A 16227-nucleotide genomic window follows, 5' to 3' on the forward strand; every position below is an offset into this window, starting at 1 on the left:
TGCAGTCTCCGGGCTGACTGAATGTTTAATATATGTAATTGGATCATCCTTATTACAGAGTCCCTGGAGCTTATTTCCACCGCAGCGAATCACTCAAATGCAGCCATTCGTAAAATGGTGAGTAAAGACGTCTACACATCTGTAATGTTCCAAATATAAGAAAACTGTTAGCTACATAGAAACAGATTAATAATGACAACAGAATATTCACAAGTAGCAAAACAGTAGTCACTGCCATAGCAATATACACATGATATCTGAATGGGTAGGTGCCCAGCCTCTCGGAAGGGTTTGGCCACACAGAGGAAAATCCTCTTACTTTATGTCTGGACGTTGCTGTTCATTTGCAGCAGACAACACTCTATGTATTGCAAAGGGTTAAATCCACATTGAAAATCTGCAACTTAAATTGACATGCTGCTGCTTTAAAACTAAGGCCCCACGTAACGTCCCACAGCGAAAAAGTGCCCTTTTTCATATAATAGGAGCAGCATTTCACCGGCACCACCACTATAGAGTAGGCATTCTAGTACGGTACTTGAAGTGGAGCAAAGTTACTTCTGCACCCCATCGATTGCTTTTGCTTACAGAGGCAGCTGAATCAGCAGATCTGTGTGGGATCCAGGTCAGATCAGATACTGATGAAATATCTTGTAGATAAGACATTTAGTATCAAAAATGCATATGGGGCTGAAAAACCCCTTCAATAATCTCATCCATCCGTTATGGTGCTAATGTAAATGCCTGCCTGGTGCAAAAATCTGCACCGTTTCTGTCTCATGTGAACATAACCTAATAGTCAAGAGTTGGACTTGAATTGTCATTAAAATATCACCGAAACTGTGATCACTGCTTCTCCTCCACCAGCCATGTGACCTTACATCAGTCACAAGCCCTGTTGTAATACTAAACACAGCCCCTACATGGTATACGCTGCTGTATACGGTAAGTAGTCGAGAGACCGCAGTGCTCATCCAGATGTTGCAGTCTAGCCATGAGGGGTGTTTTCTGGTGTTGGACCCCACTGATCTGATATTGAGTACCTATCCTTAATATCTTAGTCTTGGAAAATCTCTTTGATATGAATGATTTTTTTACTTTGGTCACCAGCAGTTACGTTTTTATATTATGCTCAGCACAAGAGGCCGCCATGACAGAGAATACCATGTGACAAGGCCATGGTTACACATTTGTCTTTGAGCTGAACAGTCTCTTAAAGAGATTTTCCCACAGTCATGACATATCACCTATCTGATCACTGGAACCCCTATTGGTTACAAAACGGGGATTGTTGCCAAAATAAATGGAGTATCGGTTGCATATTCATGCGGGCGTGTCATTCACTGTCTGATATCTTCTTCACTTCCTTGCACATACATGACCATCGCACCGGTCACTTGGCACATTTTCTAGATGTGTTGCAAATGCAAAAAACTAACGCAAACTGTTGACCTTCCATTTATATAGAGATCAATGCAAAAAGAGTGGATCAGTTCCTGTCTGTCTTTCTAATGGACAGAAAATATGGTCTACTACGCTTTTTTTTTTCTTTGATCACTATATAAACGGATGTCCATTTATTGCATAGAATATTTGCATCCATTAAAACCTGATGTGAATGGACCCTAATGCATATATTTCTACATGATTTTACCCATTTCCTCCTCGATTTCAGACTTCTGACTGGCAGCGCTAATGACACTAAAACCCCAGAACTATTTTACTTCATTATTACCCAAATGGCAGTAAAGGGAGGAGATTAAGACTAATGAAAGCCTTTATCACATGGGTGTCCTGGTTTTCCATCTCTAGATGATATGAGCCCTCCGCGTCCCTCATTATCATTCCGAGCCTGTTCTTCTAGTCTCCCTGAGGCTGAGAGGCATGATCTGATCATCCACATCTCTAAACACTGTGCTTAGCTGGATGCCTGACCTCGATACGTAGATTATGGAGAAAGCGCAGTTTAGGCACTTGAAGGCAAACTACATCCTAAATTACAACATAGAGATTTAGAGAAAGCCGCAGTCTGAGAATACCATGCTGTAGTCTTCTTTATGTTATCATTGAAATGCAGAGATCCAACAGTCCTATACAGTTATAGCAAAGCTTATAGTTTGGTAAAACTCATAGGATTGCAGGTGAATTAACCCTAAAAAGGATATTTATTTTATTTGTTTCTCTTGCTTATTTCAGTATATCATTCATAGATATTGGAGGAAATTTATCACTCCTTGTACACCCGTTTCTGTTGAACAAGGCATAAAAAAGTTTAAATTTTTTGTGTAAGTCAAAGTTTTGCACAAAAAACTGCAGCTTTTTCTCTTTCATGCCACCCTCCTCGCTTTCCTAAAAGTGACCTCTGCCCCATCAGGTGTATGATCATTTATTCAAGTTTACTAGGGGCTGGTGTAGTTTGCAATGAAGACTCTTGCAGGGCTACATCTGGCATGAGGCAAGATGCATATCTTGCCTTGGGGGTCACAGAGTCCAAAAGGTAACTATTATACTTTGGGATCGCTTCGGACCCCATAGTATAATAATCAGAGACCCTGGGGAGCAAACATAACAAGTAGTGTTACTCACCCCCCCAGCTCAAGTCCCATTGTCTTCCGGCATCCTCAATAACCACTCAGAGACCACTGAGGCCTGTGATTGGACACCCCATCTGATAATCTGATGTGATTCAGGAGGCCCAAAGACACTCTCCAAGGCCCAGGAGAGGTGAGTAATACTGCTTTCTATGGTTGGTCACCTCCCTAGCACCTTAAGAGAGCCCAGAGTATAAAAATGATTTCTGGGTGGCTAACCCCAAAAATTTCAGTTTCTGCCGAAACTGAGATTTTTGAAATCTCATGACAAAAACTGTAGGGGCCACAATGGGACATCTTACTGAATGGAGGGGACACTTTAGGACATTATACTGTATGGAGGCCACTATGGGACATTATACTGTGTGAAGAGGCCATTATGGGACAATTTTATTTTTTATTTATTTTAAGAGTTGTCCAGAAATTGGACATACTCCAGAGGCGTTTGGGGCAGGCGTAACTTTAAAAAAAATTGTCCCAAAGTGCTGTGCCTTCTGACTTTGGGGAGGGGCCATTTCAATTTTTGCCTTAGGCAGTAGAAAACCTAGTATCAGCCCAGATGCATGGCTCATATGGCTCATCTACAATATGATGAAAAAAGAAAAAATACTATTCAGCTCACCATATGTTCAAGATAAATCAGTCCTGGAGAGCACGGCATACAGGTGGACTTGGACCCGTCATCTACAATATGCCGGTCTTAGTAAATCTCCCCCATCATCCTCTCATTTTAATAAACCCCCTGTTGTCACTCCCTGTCCCAATTAAAGGTCACAATCTAAATTCCCTATACTAATATGTCTGTAAAATGTTGAAGGAAACCAGAGTAGTCAGAGGAAACCACACAAACCCTAGAGGAACATACAAACTCCTTCTTGTCAAAACTGAGGACCCTAGTGGTGCACTGCAACATGGTGGGGCTTTTTTAATATATTAGGCCTACAATAGGATGAGTGCGAAACCACTGAGCCACTAAGCTTCATGGTTAGTTGTGTTTTAAGGAGAATGATGGCCCCTGCAGGCCATCTTGACAGTAAATTTATGAAAAAAACTTTGGCCTAAAGGCAACCAATACTAAGGTGAGCAGGCAGGCTGTAGCTAGTCTGGTGGGAAAAGCTGCTGCTCCTTACCGCCATTGCTAAAGCTTGCGTCACTCCCTGTCTCCTTTTTAGTGCCCCCTCCATGTTCACCTGTTCTACTCTGACTTAACCCTGCCCTCCCTTGGGCCTACTTGTCCAACTGAACTGTCATGTCAGACCCACGCTGTGAGTCTACAGCCCACTTACTGTCCTTACTTTACCTTTAATTGCCGAGAATGTTTATTATATTCCTATGAAAGTCATTCGTTTTACACCGATGATTCAGACAGGCAGCTTAGTTACGTAATGCTAAATTTAGCACGATGTTCTAATGGCCTTTGCCGTCTGTCAGCAAAGAGACACATCAGTGCTCCATTGATATTTTACATAGTGGTTGGGCCTATAAAAACATGTCTACTATGTATAACTACCTCTGCAGACACCAGAGGTCAGACCCTCAGCTGGAGCTTAGCAGCCGTTCCAGTAATTGGGTTGGAACAAATGAAAAACATGATCTGTGTTCCAGCGTCTGAGATTTTCTTGCAGAAGCATATGAATATGTTTGTACATGAATGGCCATGTTAAACTAAGTTTACATTGGCATTTCCCGTCCATTGCAATACCAGAACAGTGGATAGGTAGACTCCTAAAGAAGCGGTTAAGCTTGGTTCACATCTGCATTTGGTATTCCATTCAGGGAGTCCGCTTTGGGACCCCTGAACGGAATACCGAACGCATTGACAAGCGATGAGCTTATGAAAGCACATGGACCCCATAGACTAAAATGGGGTCCGCGTGTTTTCCGTGCGGTGTCCACACGAGTCATGTGGAGAGAAAAATACTTCATGAACTACTTCCTCTCCGCATGACTTGTGCAAACACCGTGCAGAAAACACACGGACCCCATTATAGTCTATGGGGTCTGTGTGCTTTCATTGTTCACCGCTTGTCAATGTGTTTGGTATTCTGTTTTTTGGAGTCCGCTTGGAGACACCCCCCCCCCCCCCCCGAACAGAATACCAAACGCAGATGTGAACCAGGTCTTACACACAATGACCGGCGGACCCCATTAAATATAATGGGGTCCATCAGGTGTCTGTTTTGAAACTGAAACCAGTGGATGAAAAAACCCTGCATGTGAGATTTTAGGTGGACATTGTGATACTGTGAAAAATCCAACATCAAAATGTGCATCTTCCTCCACGACCCCCCATTATTATTTGCTACAGGCAACCCCTTTAATAATTTGGCCAGCCATCTTGAATAGCTATGGTTTTATATAGAGGTAAATGCATCTTCTCTACAATAACATTTGCTCTCTATGTTCAATTTGATGTTCCAACCTATAAAATAGAAAACTAACTATAAAATGACTTGACCCTTCTATCATGATTTCTAAGAGTTGGTGGGGATGTCCAGTCTCTGATATTGATGACTTAGGCTAAGGATTGGTCATTAATATCTACACCCAGGAAATATTAACACATTTCCCACCACTTCATATTTCATTCCTTGGCTATGGTGAAGGTCTCCTAGACCGTCACACTTGTCTGCTATGTTACCATTGGATCCTCCATTGGCCCAGACCCTGACTCAATAATTTACCTCAGAGGTCCAGTAGAAGACAACCACATTTGGAGTTGACTTTTGGACAATGACATGTCTGTAGGATCTATTTCTGGCAGGTTTACCCACAAATAACCTTCATTATTAGACCTTGTTGGCCATGAGACCTGTATACAATGATAGAAACAAAGGTAGTACTATTAAAAGTGTTTGTGCACATATACATATTTTATATAGATGGAGAGTGGGCTTGTTATGTTTGTGGAAAACTTTAGCTTGATATGGCCATGTAACTATATGTACAGTTTTTGTCAATCTCCGAATTCTCATGATGATCTTCAAAACTCTTTCAGGAAAAGATGCATAAACTGCTGGAGGTCTACGAGCGACTGGGAGGTGAGGAGGACATTGTGAACCCTGCCAATGAGCTTATCAAAGAAGGACATATACAGAAGCTATCTGCAAAGAATGGGACCGCACAGGATCGCTATCTATACCTGGTAAGCCATTGTGCGTGGATAGACGACCCATCATCATCTTTATACTGTGGTGATTGTTAGAGTACAGTAGTACTACTAGTATGGAGTATCTTTCTTTGTGCAGAATTGCAGTACGGGTGGCCAAGAGGGTATTATCATAAAACCTAGATTTTACAAATCTAACACTAAGAGGATTATTTGTGGAGGTCTGCTGTGAATTAAAGAGCTGCTCACAACTGCACTAGGCAAGACAAAGCCGACATGACATTCTGTATGCCGAGGATAGTGGGAATATTCTGACTTTTAGAAGATTTTACTGTATTTTATTTGCAATGGGGGACTTTTTATATTAAAAGAAGGAGTCCTGCCCCAGAGCTAATGTCCTGAAGGCTATAATATGATGATTATTATTATTGTTATTATTATTATTATTATTATTATTATTCAGTCTTCATGGTGCTGCAGATTTTTGCCCAGTGTCCAAAGTGAGACCATTTTAAAAGGGATTGTCCAGTCTCTTATTAGCAAGGTGCACTCGTTATATATTACATAGTTTCTAAAGTCCTTTAGATTTCAGGTCTGTACTTTTCAAGATCTTTGATTATCAGTAAATAAAATTAGTTCTTTTTTACAGCCCGTAACTCTAAATCTAAGGGTTTTCTATCATTTTAGTTAGCCTGTACTACACACTTTAGCAGCTCACGCTATGTTCACATTTGTCTAGAGGACCAAAAACAACAGACACACGGTCTGCTAAAATAGTGGACACCAACAGGATTATAATGGAATCTATTAGCGTGTCCATTATTCTAAACTCAAACCACCATTTCTTTCACCAAATGATTTTTGACGGTCTTCAATTAGTGTCCTGTGCTGGTTGTATATTTTACCACTCTAGATATGGGCTACCAACCTGAGGTTTCTTGCGCACGCCCAAGTTTACAGCCCAAGGATCTTCTGGATGGCGGCTCTGATGTTCCATTCTGATAATTATAGAGCAGGTCCTATCCTGCTCCATTAAAATGGCTTGAAGCAGTTCCCCCATTGAAATAATGTAGCATGGAACGCACTTGGATGACACTCAGATGTCATCCAGGTGTCACACACTTAAAAAAAATCGGAACCCACGCAGCCTGCACATTGGGTCATGTGCTTGAGGCATTAACCTCATGTGGTTTAGCTTCAAGAAAACTGCAAATGGAGCAAATTTTTCCATTCAATGTCAACTGAGATCATGAAATTGGATCTCCATTGAAGCAAAGTAGAAGTTAAAGTTGCATAATCCTAAATTATAAATGACTTAAAGGGATTGAAGGGGTTATCCAAGATTGGAAAAAAAAAAAAAAAAAAAGGAGCAAGAAATGGCAAACAATAACTATTTCTCAGCCATTGCATGTCCCACTGTTCTCGGCCGCAGTCCTGGTCCGTCTCTGACCTTTAGTAATGGCGTTATATACCGCACATTGGTTAGCACTGTTACTTTACACAGTTCAAATCTGACAAAAGAAGGAGTTTGTATGTTCTCCCTGTGTTTGTATGGGTTTCTTCTGGGTACTCCAGTTTCCTCCCACATGCCAAATACATACTGATGGGAATTTAAATTGTGACCCTACTAAAACAGTAAGTAAAGACAATATCCATAACACACTGCATAATGTCTTGGTGTTATATAACCAAGGTGAATAAATAAATATATATGGTTGCTGCAGCCTCAGTGGTCACATGCCTTACTAGCCAGTATTACATAATCCTCATATAATCTGTTCCCAGCGACTGGAATATTCTCCGCCATACTTGGATTTATTATACTATATCTATTGAATACTGGATTTCGTAGTAAAATATCAGTGGTATGGCAACACGGTGGCTCAGTGGTTAGCACTGCAGCCTTGCAGCGCTGGAGTCCTGGGTTTGAATCCTGCCAGGAACAACATCTGCAAGGAGTTTGTATGTTCTCCCTGTTTTTGCGTGGATTTCCACCCATTCTATAAAAAACATACTGATAGGAAAAAAAATGTACATTGTGATCCCTATATGGGGCTCACAATCTACATAAAAATATATATATCAGTGGTATCCAGACATAGCAGTTTGTAGCATACCACATTTGTATCACCGAGCCTGGGTTATCCCGTAATCTTATTATGTTTCAGTGCTTACAGAAAATTCCCAAACCTTCCACATTCCTTCAGTGGGTCATATGTCTAGGGTCCTGAACTTATGTTTTCTGTTTTTGGGTAACTGAAGTGGAGAAAAATCTTATAATTCTAATACTCCATAGATCCAAGTAGTAAGGGAGTAGTTACTTATAGAAAAGAGGGAATGTATTAGGGCTTATGGCCCATTGGCTAGACTGAGGCTTCATTGCTCCTGCATGTTTCTTTACATGCTTAGTGCAGTTATGTAGGGATATTGTATATGCTAAAAGTATGGATTATAAAAATATTTTTTCTAAAACTGGCATACCGGAAACTAAATGTTTAATAGGTCTTATACACATAAAAGTACATCCATTGCATACACAGTAGCGATTAGCAATGGGCACCATGGGCCTTTCCACAGATACAAAAGCATCAAAAAACAAAATCATCTGAAATACGGCTTATGATTTTGAAAGCTGCATTTCTCTATACGAGAATCTCCTTATAGCTCTGAATTTCATATACTTGCAATATCATGGTTAAACTGACCCCTTTACCACAAGTATAGATTCCTGAATATTTGCTTCACTTGCTGCAGTATTTAGGTCCCCAAAAGATGAAACAAATCTGATTTTATGCATTAAATATTCCCTATGGTTTTCTGAGATTTTACACATGTAGTGAGGTTGTTATTCGAGGATCAGACTTGGCGATATTAATTCCAATTGCCCAAGGTCAAGAAGATAATGTGATCTTCACACAGTATACCCTAAGACTGTCTTATTCTCATGTCTCCTGGAGGAGTTTTTGACCCTTTTTTTTTACCTTGACTTATCATTGGCAAGTCTAGCGATAGCACACTTATGCTTGGCCTTGGGCAAACTCGCTTTTGCCTCTTTATTACACAAGCCTTGACAGCTATGTTGGCGAGTGACGCTTGGATGAATGCAGATCACCGTGAATAATACATGAGGAATAATTCAGACACAATTCACACTGTCCTTAAGGTTCTAAGCAGGAACTTGAGACTTTCTACACTACACGCTTTGACGTAACTTTTCTCCTAGATGCTTCAGCCATAGGTATCTATAACACATATTAATCTTGGCTATAAAATGTTCCAGGGTAACCCAGCTGATGGTATATCTAGTTTCTATGTCTCCTTATTATGTTCCGGGGTCAGTTCAGGTCACAGTCTAGACGGCTTTACCAGATCCTCTAAGTGATGTGGAATTACCATGATATTAGGAAACTGCAGCAGAAAGTGGAAGTCACTGCAATAAGACATCGCCAAGTGCCTGAGATGTAAAGTCAATGTCCACATCGCAACATTACTTTTTTTTTTTTTTGTCTTACTGAGTTTTAAATTCTGGGGAAATAATTCGTAGGCTTGGCCTCACCATGTAGGTCCCCATTGCAGTCTACTGAAGATGCTAACTTGAGTTGAAAAATCATTTTTTTTTTATCCTTAAAGGATTATTTTCCCATTAATAATATTTATTCCCCATACACAGGATAGGGATAAATATCTGGTTGCTGGGTTCTGGCCCATTGGGACCCTCAGCTATCAGAAGAACTAGGGGCCAAACGATCCTTGAGTGCTCCATGCAAATAGAGTAATGGTGTCTATGTGTGGCCACTGCTCCATTAGTTTCTATGGGACTGCTGGAAAGGCGTGCTGTATGATGGTGACCAAGGTGGGGGGAGGTAAATTAAGTTGGTGTTACATGCACCAGAAATAATAAGAAGCTAAGCACAAAAACATCAAAGAGGCACATCTCCTAATGTAAATTCCCCTAATACACAGTATTTCATTTGGGCAGCCATAAACTGACATGAATGGTCATTATTGTAACTACATTTAGTTAGTGAATACGGCCGGGACCAGCGTCACCTCCTATACTGGTTGCACTCAGAATAATTTACGATTGTTAATGAATTTAATGAATTGGGAATTGGGTTCAGAAAGTAATTTTATGTAATTGCTGCTTTGAGCTTTTGGTAACTTGGTTAATGGATTCCATTAAATGCAAGAAAACGGCAACATTTCCAAGGCGGTAAAAGTAAAAGCAAAGTATAGAAAAGAAAGCCAGTCCCTTTTCTTACTGAACATCATTTGGCACCGCAAGTGTAGGACTTGGTCCTGGTGTCTAAGGGTACCCAAAGACCCCTCTACACCCACTGCACTGGTTTGAGGGTTCACGTTACATTCTTGTTGGTTTTATGTTTACCAATACTTTTTTTTTTTTCTTTTTTAATGTGGATTGTGAGCCCCATATAGGGATCACAATATATTTTTTTCCCCTTTCAGTATGTCTTTGGAGTATGGGAGGAAATCCACGCAAACACAGGGAGAACATACAAACTCCTTGCAGATGTTGTTCCTGGCAGGATTTGAACCCAGGACTCCAGCGATGCAAGGCTGCAGTGCTAACCCCTGAGCCACCGTGTTGCCCCACATCTTTACCAGTACTCTGTAATGTTCGGTCCCTGTTCTAAAAGAAGTTATATCAGTGAACAGTCACTTTATGGTGACTTTGTGATTATATCCAACCAACCAGAGGGTACAGAGCTTCAGTGTAAAGTATAGGGGAGGAATAAAACAGGATCTCAAACCATAAAACAAGGGCTGTTTTTCCAGATTATTTCTGGTTTTGCCGCATAGACTACCGCGCACCATGGAATAAATGTGTACTGACTGACTATTGAGCATTAAGGCAGTGTATGTGAGGCCTTCGCTATTGGGACCTAAATACTCATCGGGCAAATATGTTTCAGTTTAAGAGAGGAGTCATCAATAAAAGCGACAAAACAAAAAAATAAGAGGTGGAAGGGTCAAGACCAGCAATGACGGATAAAAACTATGTATTACCCATAAGCCATGAATATCTGGGGAGTGTCCGATTCATGACAATGCAACTAATCCGCTTTGAAAAAATTCATCACTGTTGATGTCGACCTGCAAATTTTTCACTGCTAAAATTCAACTACATTTCTTCAACACAACCATATAAATTTATGGGGTAAAAACGCAGCGTTTTTATAGCTAAAAATAACATGCTGCGTTTTTCGAAAGCCCACACTTGTGTGTTTTCTGCTGTGTTTTTATTCCTGCAGTATGTGGATGAGATTCAATGAAAAGTCATTCACTTTGCTGGGACTTTAAGACCAATGTCCCATGTAGCGTAACCGCTGCAATTTTTCTGTTTAGTTAAAGCTATCTTCCACCCCGGCATTTAGGGACCCTCATGTGTACGAAGCATATTAAGTGAGCATGGAAGGTTGCAAATTGAGGTTATGACCCCAAGTCTCAATTGGAAACTTCAGAAAAAAACCTAAAATTGGAAAATGCTTAAGACAATCCCATCAGCATTTAGACGATAGAAATCAAAGCCAAACATTCAACCCCCAACTTCCAGTGCTTTAAATCATGATGTCCCAAGAAAGAGAATTTTAGAACATCTTTATCTGGATCAAAACATGAAGAAGTAATTGCGAGTTGCGCTGTGTGTTGTAATACAGGTTCCAATTACCAGTTCTTCTCTCTGCAGACAATACAGAGCTGTTTATTGCTCAGATCTCCCGCATCATCAACGTTGCAGAGGAAATCGGGGACTTGAGCGTGTAATTTCAAACTGAGCGGGCACCTGGCATGGAAATTCCTCATTTCTGCCAGCTTGGTAGGGGGGCTTGTAAATTAAATTCAGTCTGAGACTGGACATATGCTTCAGGATCTGCTGATCACACATATGCTAGCATGACCACGGTGCAATCATCTCTGACTTATGTAATCAAGTCCTGCTATGGTGGATTTGTCTGGTTCCACAACATCAGGATGATAGACTGACCTTGATATGTGGAATTGGTGGGCAGATTTAGCAATTCGGCTGCAATACTACATTCTCGTCTCACCTCCACTGGTATCTTTCTCTGCTACAATCTGGGAGCTGCTGCCTAGTGTGGTTCATGCTCTGGAGGACTAAATAAATTAATGGACACCATGTAATACCACACTTCACCTGTAGTGGCCACTGCAAGATAAATGCCTTGAGCTTTCCCTAGCTATAACAAATGATACAGTTCAAAAGTTTGAGAACTGGCTGATCACATGGGACAATTCCTTTATAATGGTTTTCCTTTTTAGGCAAGTTATACCCAATCTCCATCTCAATATGCCACAAAATCCACCTAATAAACCCTCTCCCATTCATTGCAATAGGAATCTCAATGGCAGATTTTTCAGCTAGAGAGAAAAAATAACCAACTTCAGCTCCTTGCATCCTTTAATAGGGGCTCCTCCACTTATTCCAGCACAGTTAGAATTTATTCTCTAGCCTGTACTGTTCCTGAAAAGTATGTTCTGTTGTCTTCAGCATGTAATATGTTATATACACTCTGTACAGGTGGGCCTCAAAAGTCACCTCGAAAAATGCCTCTCAACTCCCCCATTTACTTCAAAACGTTGCTGTTTTCCCTGCACCTTGCAAAGCCCATTGAAATGAATGGGAGACCATATGTCTAAAGTGTTCCAACTGTGCTGGAATAAATGGAGGGAACCCTATTGAAGGATGCAAAGAGTTGGGGTTGGTGGAGATGGGGAAAGGCCAACTGTGCTGGAATAAATGGTGGGAACCCTATTGAAGGATGCAAAGAGTTGGGGTTGCTGGAGACTGGGAATGGCCAACTGTGCTGGAATAAATGGAGGAAACCCTATTGAAGGATGCAAAATGTTGGGGTTGGTAGAGGTGGGGAAAGGTCCTCCTTAAATTCACACAACAATTTAGATTTCAAGGCAGCATGGAATTTGTTAAAATCTGATCCACTAGTATCAAAATAAGAGGCAGATTTTCTTTCACTCACAATCCCAGAAAATTCTGCAGCATCACGTGTCAACATACCCTTAAGGGTACATTTGCAACTGGTGCTGGGTCATGAGGTTTACAGTTTATCAGATGGTGGGTTAAAAGAATTGTATATATTGCAAATATCATAATATTTTAATACATCGTCGTTCATAGAAGTACGAAACCTTGTACAAATCTAAACTTCCTGATAGTAACGTATTAAGAAGTTTTTCTCTGTTTTCCAGTTTAACAGCATGATGCTATACTGTGTCCCCAAACTGAGGCTGATGGGGCAGAAATTCAGTGTCCGGGAAAAGATAGACATTGCTGGATTGCAGGTGAGGTGACTTTTTTTCTACCATGTTTCTTGTCTGTGGGCCATAGCTGGCATAGAATTCAGTCATCACTTACATCAAAATACTGGCATCAATGATGCTGAATCTGGGTTTGTCCTTGGCTTTTCCAAAGCAAACCTTCATCACGGCCATTTTGGAAAGTGCTTAGTATGGTGTTACAAAATCGCCACACCACTAGTGTGTATACCGTCTAGTGCCAAGGTACTGCCATTCAGATCTCTTCTTCTAATGATGATGAAATGACCCTGCCATCTCTTTCCCAGTCTACACAGTAAAGCTGAAAAGTCAGCTGCAGAAGATGGGAAATGTCAGAGTGTCTTTACGTGCTTCAGTGGCAAATGTGAAAACTGCAGAATATTTCACATAAATAGTCACAGAGACCGAAATGTTACCTTTGTGAGGGAAATATATCAACTTATGTCCACCAGTTTTCTGTTGTAGATGAGTGATAATGTTGTATGTTTTAGGCACACAGTCCTTTTTCCAAATGTGCACTACAGCCCCCATTCTGGTCCTCACTCACTCCTATCTGTGGACGTGGGGTGGTGTTGAGAGCGGTACTGGGGTGATGATGCCACATTCTGGCACATGGGTGGGTCTGATTTACTAAGAGGACAGTGCCTCATACCAGTTGGGGCCTTTATGAAGACTGGCATACAGAATGCCACTCTTAATAAGTATCCTCCCAATATTTTTAATTAAAAACCTGTTTCAAATAATACACTCTTTCTGGTAATGCTGTAGGAAATTGCAACACCGCTATAGGAGTTGTATAGGTTGCACCCGGGCCTTGGAGTCTGAGGGGAAGCAAATGGCTCCTTGGTCACATAACACTCCAGTATTATACTTGGCACTATGATAACTGGGGGAGGTGTCTTATAGATTTTATATTGGGTGTTGGGAAAGTATTGTACTGTGAGCTGCTAGTCTGCATTAATGCAGTGAAATAACTCCGATTCCATTTCACCGAGCTGTCGATCAGCTGCCATGGCTCAATGATACGCCGGCTTCTGACTGACAGCCTTATCGCTCAGGAGCTTCACATCAGTGTAAAGTGCCATTACAGAATCCTTAATATTTAGAACATAATTGCCTTAGAAACTAATGGAGCCGAATCTCGACATTCCCCTTGGGTAAACCTGCACGTTTTCATCTTAAACTATTTTGTCTATCAGGTCCAGGAAATTGTGAAAGCAAACGCATCTCACACCTTCCTGATAACCGGGAAGAAGCGATCGCTGGAAGTGCAAGCCAGGTACGAAGTCTTGTGTCTGGAGTCATAAAGTAGTGCCTGCTGCCTAATGGGGTTTATTGATTTGCATGATTTCATCCCATGTTTATTGGGGCGGAGAAAACTTTTGTTGTCCAAAATTAGACCCACTTTTGGTTTGTCTTAAAAATATCACTGCAAAATACTGATGAAATACTGACCATGTGAAAGTGACCAAACGTCTATTACAGATGAACATATTGTCTCCATGTTTGGCGTCCATGTTTGGCATCCATGTTTGGCCTCTGTATCCCCTTCTGACTGGGGGTCCGCTTACAGCATCATAGATCATTATGATTCCTTAAAGAGGACCTTTCACCACTTTTGGGCACAGGCAGTTCTATATACTGCCAGAAAGCTGACAGTGTGCTGAATTCAGCGCACTGTCGGCTTTCCCGATCTGTGCCCGGTGTGAAGAGCTTACGGCCCGGTACCGTAGCTCTTCTATGGTCAGAAGGGCGTTTCTGACCATTAGCCAGGAACGTCCTTCTGCCTCGCGGCGCCAATCGCGCTGTGCTGTGGAGCGGGGAGGAACGCCCCCTCCCTCTGCTCACACAGCTCGTCCATAGACGAGCATTATCAGGAGCGGGAGGGGGGAGTTCCTCCCGGCTCCACAGCACAGCGCGATAGGCGCCGCGAGGCAGAAGGACGTCTCTGGCTAATGGTCAGAAACGCCCTTCTGACTGTAAAGCGCTACAGTACCGGGACCGATAGCGCTTTACACCGGGCACGGATCGGGAAAGCCGACAGTGCGCTGAATTCAGCGCACTGTCAGCTTTCTGGCAGTATATAACACTGCCTGTGCCCAGATATGGTGAAAGGTCCTCTTTAAGTACTACTAGCCAGTAGACCCACAGTCGGGCCAGGATACATAGCTGTAATGCAGTCCAGAGACAATGGGGCACTATTAATGGCAGTCTCAGCAGTGGGTGTGCCTCTTTTATGACGAAATACACACCTCCTCAAAAATTAAGCGCCCCCTCTGCTGGGCTTTAAACAGCTCTCGTTTTTGAGAAGTCTCCCCCATAGTCCTGTATCAAAGTCCTGTATCAATGGGCATTTCCTATGGCACATTGTAGGATACGAGGACGGTGAATGAAATTATCAACTTTATTTTTCTTCTTATAGGACAGAAGAGGAGAAAAAAGAATGGATTCAGGTATGTAGTTTTGCTATATTATTCATATAATTATATTGCATAATAATAAATAATACATTTTATTTATACAGCGCCAACATATTCCGCAGCGCTGTACAATTTGTAGGGTTCAAATACAGACAGATACATAACAAAGAACGTCATTTCACACAATGGGACTGAGGGCCCTGCTCAAAAGAGCTTACAATCTATGAGGTAGAGGGGGTGACACAAGAGGTAGCAGGGGCGGCATTACTTATACAGTATTCAGACACTTTTGTAATAGAGGTGACTGTCATTACACAAACAAAACTTTATGAGCCATCACTAGTGGTGTCCTGTAACATGTGGATGGAGCTTGGACAAATAAAGTTAGCATGAGATGACATCATATCATGTGGGGTAATGTTGGAGCGATGACAGAGGAGGGTTAAATTTTGGGGATTCTAATTATAGTACGGAAGGCTTTACATTAGAAATTGTGATTGCATAAATACAATTTGACTTTATTGGGTGCTACTATAGCATGCGGTCTAACAGGACCTTTACACAATGCTGTGTATCCTCCGGTCACCCATGACCCCTACATGTGTCATGCTACATACAGGACACCAAGCATGATATCCACTTCGACATACCCCACTGACTATTGCCATATCCTCCCACACTGCTCGCTGGCGCCACCTCCCATGCCTTGTGCAGCTGAATGTAATGTGTCCTCATCACTACTTTAGGGATCTTCTTCAGGGCTCGGGTTAGGAAC

At 41.6% G+C, this 16227-nt stretch overlaps 1 protein-coding gene across 1 annotated transcript in view; it reads left to right on the forward strand.

The window, feature by feature from the left end:
• FGD3 (FYVE, RhoGEF and PH domain containing 3) overlaps positions 1–16227 on the forward strand; it is a 157878-nt gene that overhangs the window by 116681 nt on the left and 24970 nt on the right. Inside the window, exons 9-13 of the mRNA XM_075286920.1 lie at positions 59–117; positions 5590–5736; positions 12946–13038; positions 14232–14311; positions 15455–15485. Of these exons, the coding sequence (XP_075143021.1) occupies positions 59–117; positions 5590–5736; positions 12946–13038; positions 14232–14311; positions 15455–15485 (410 nt within the window). The remainder of the gene's footprint in view (positions 1–58; positions 118–5589; positions 5737–12945; positions 13039–14231; positions 14312–15454; positions 15486–16227) is intronic.

Source organism: Leptodactylus fuscus, chromosome 9 (assembly GCF_031893055.1).
Source record: "Leptodactylus fuscus isolate aLepFus1 chromosome 9, aLepFus1.hap2, whole genome shotgun sequence".
In the NCBI taxonomy this organism is placed as follows: Eukaryota; Metazoa; Chordata; class Amphibia; order Anura; family Leptodactylidae; genus Leptodactylus; species Leptodactylus fuscus.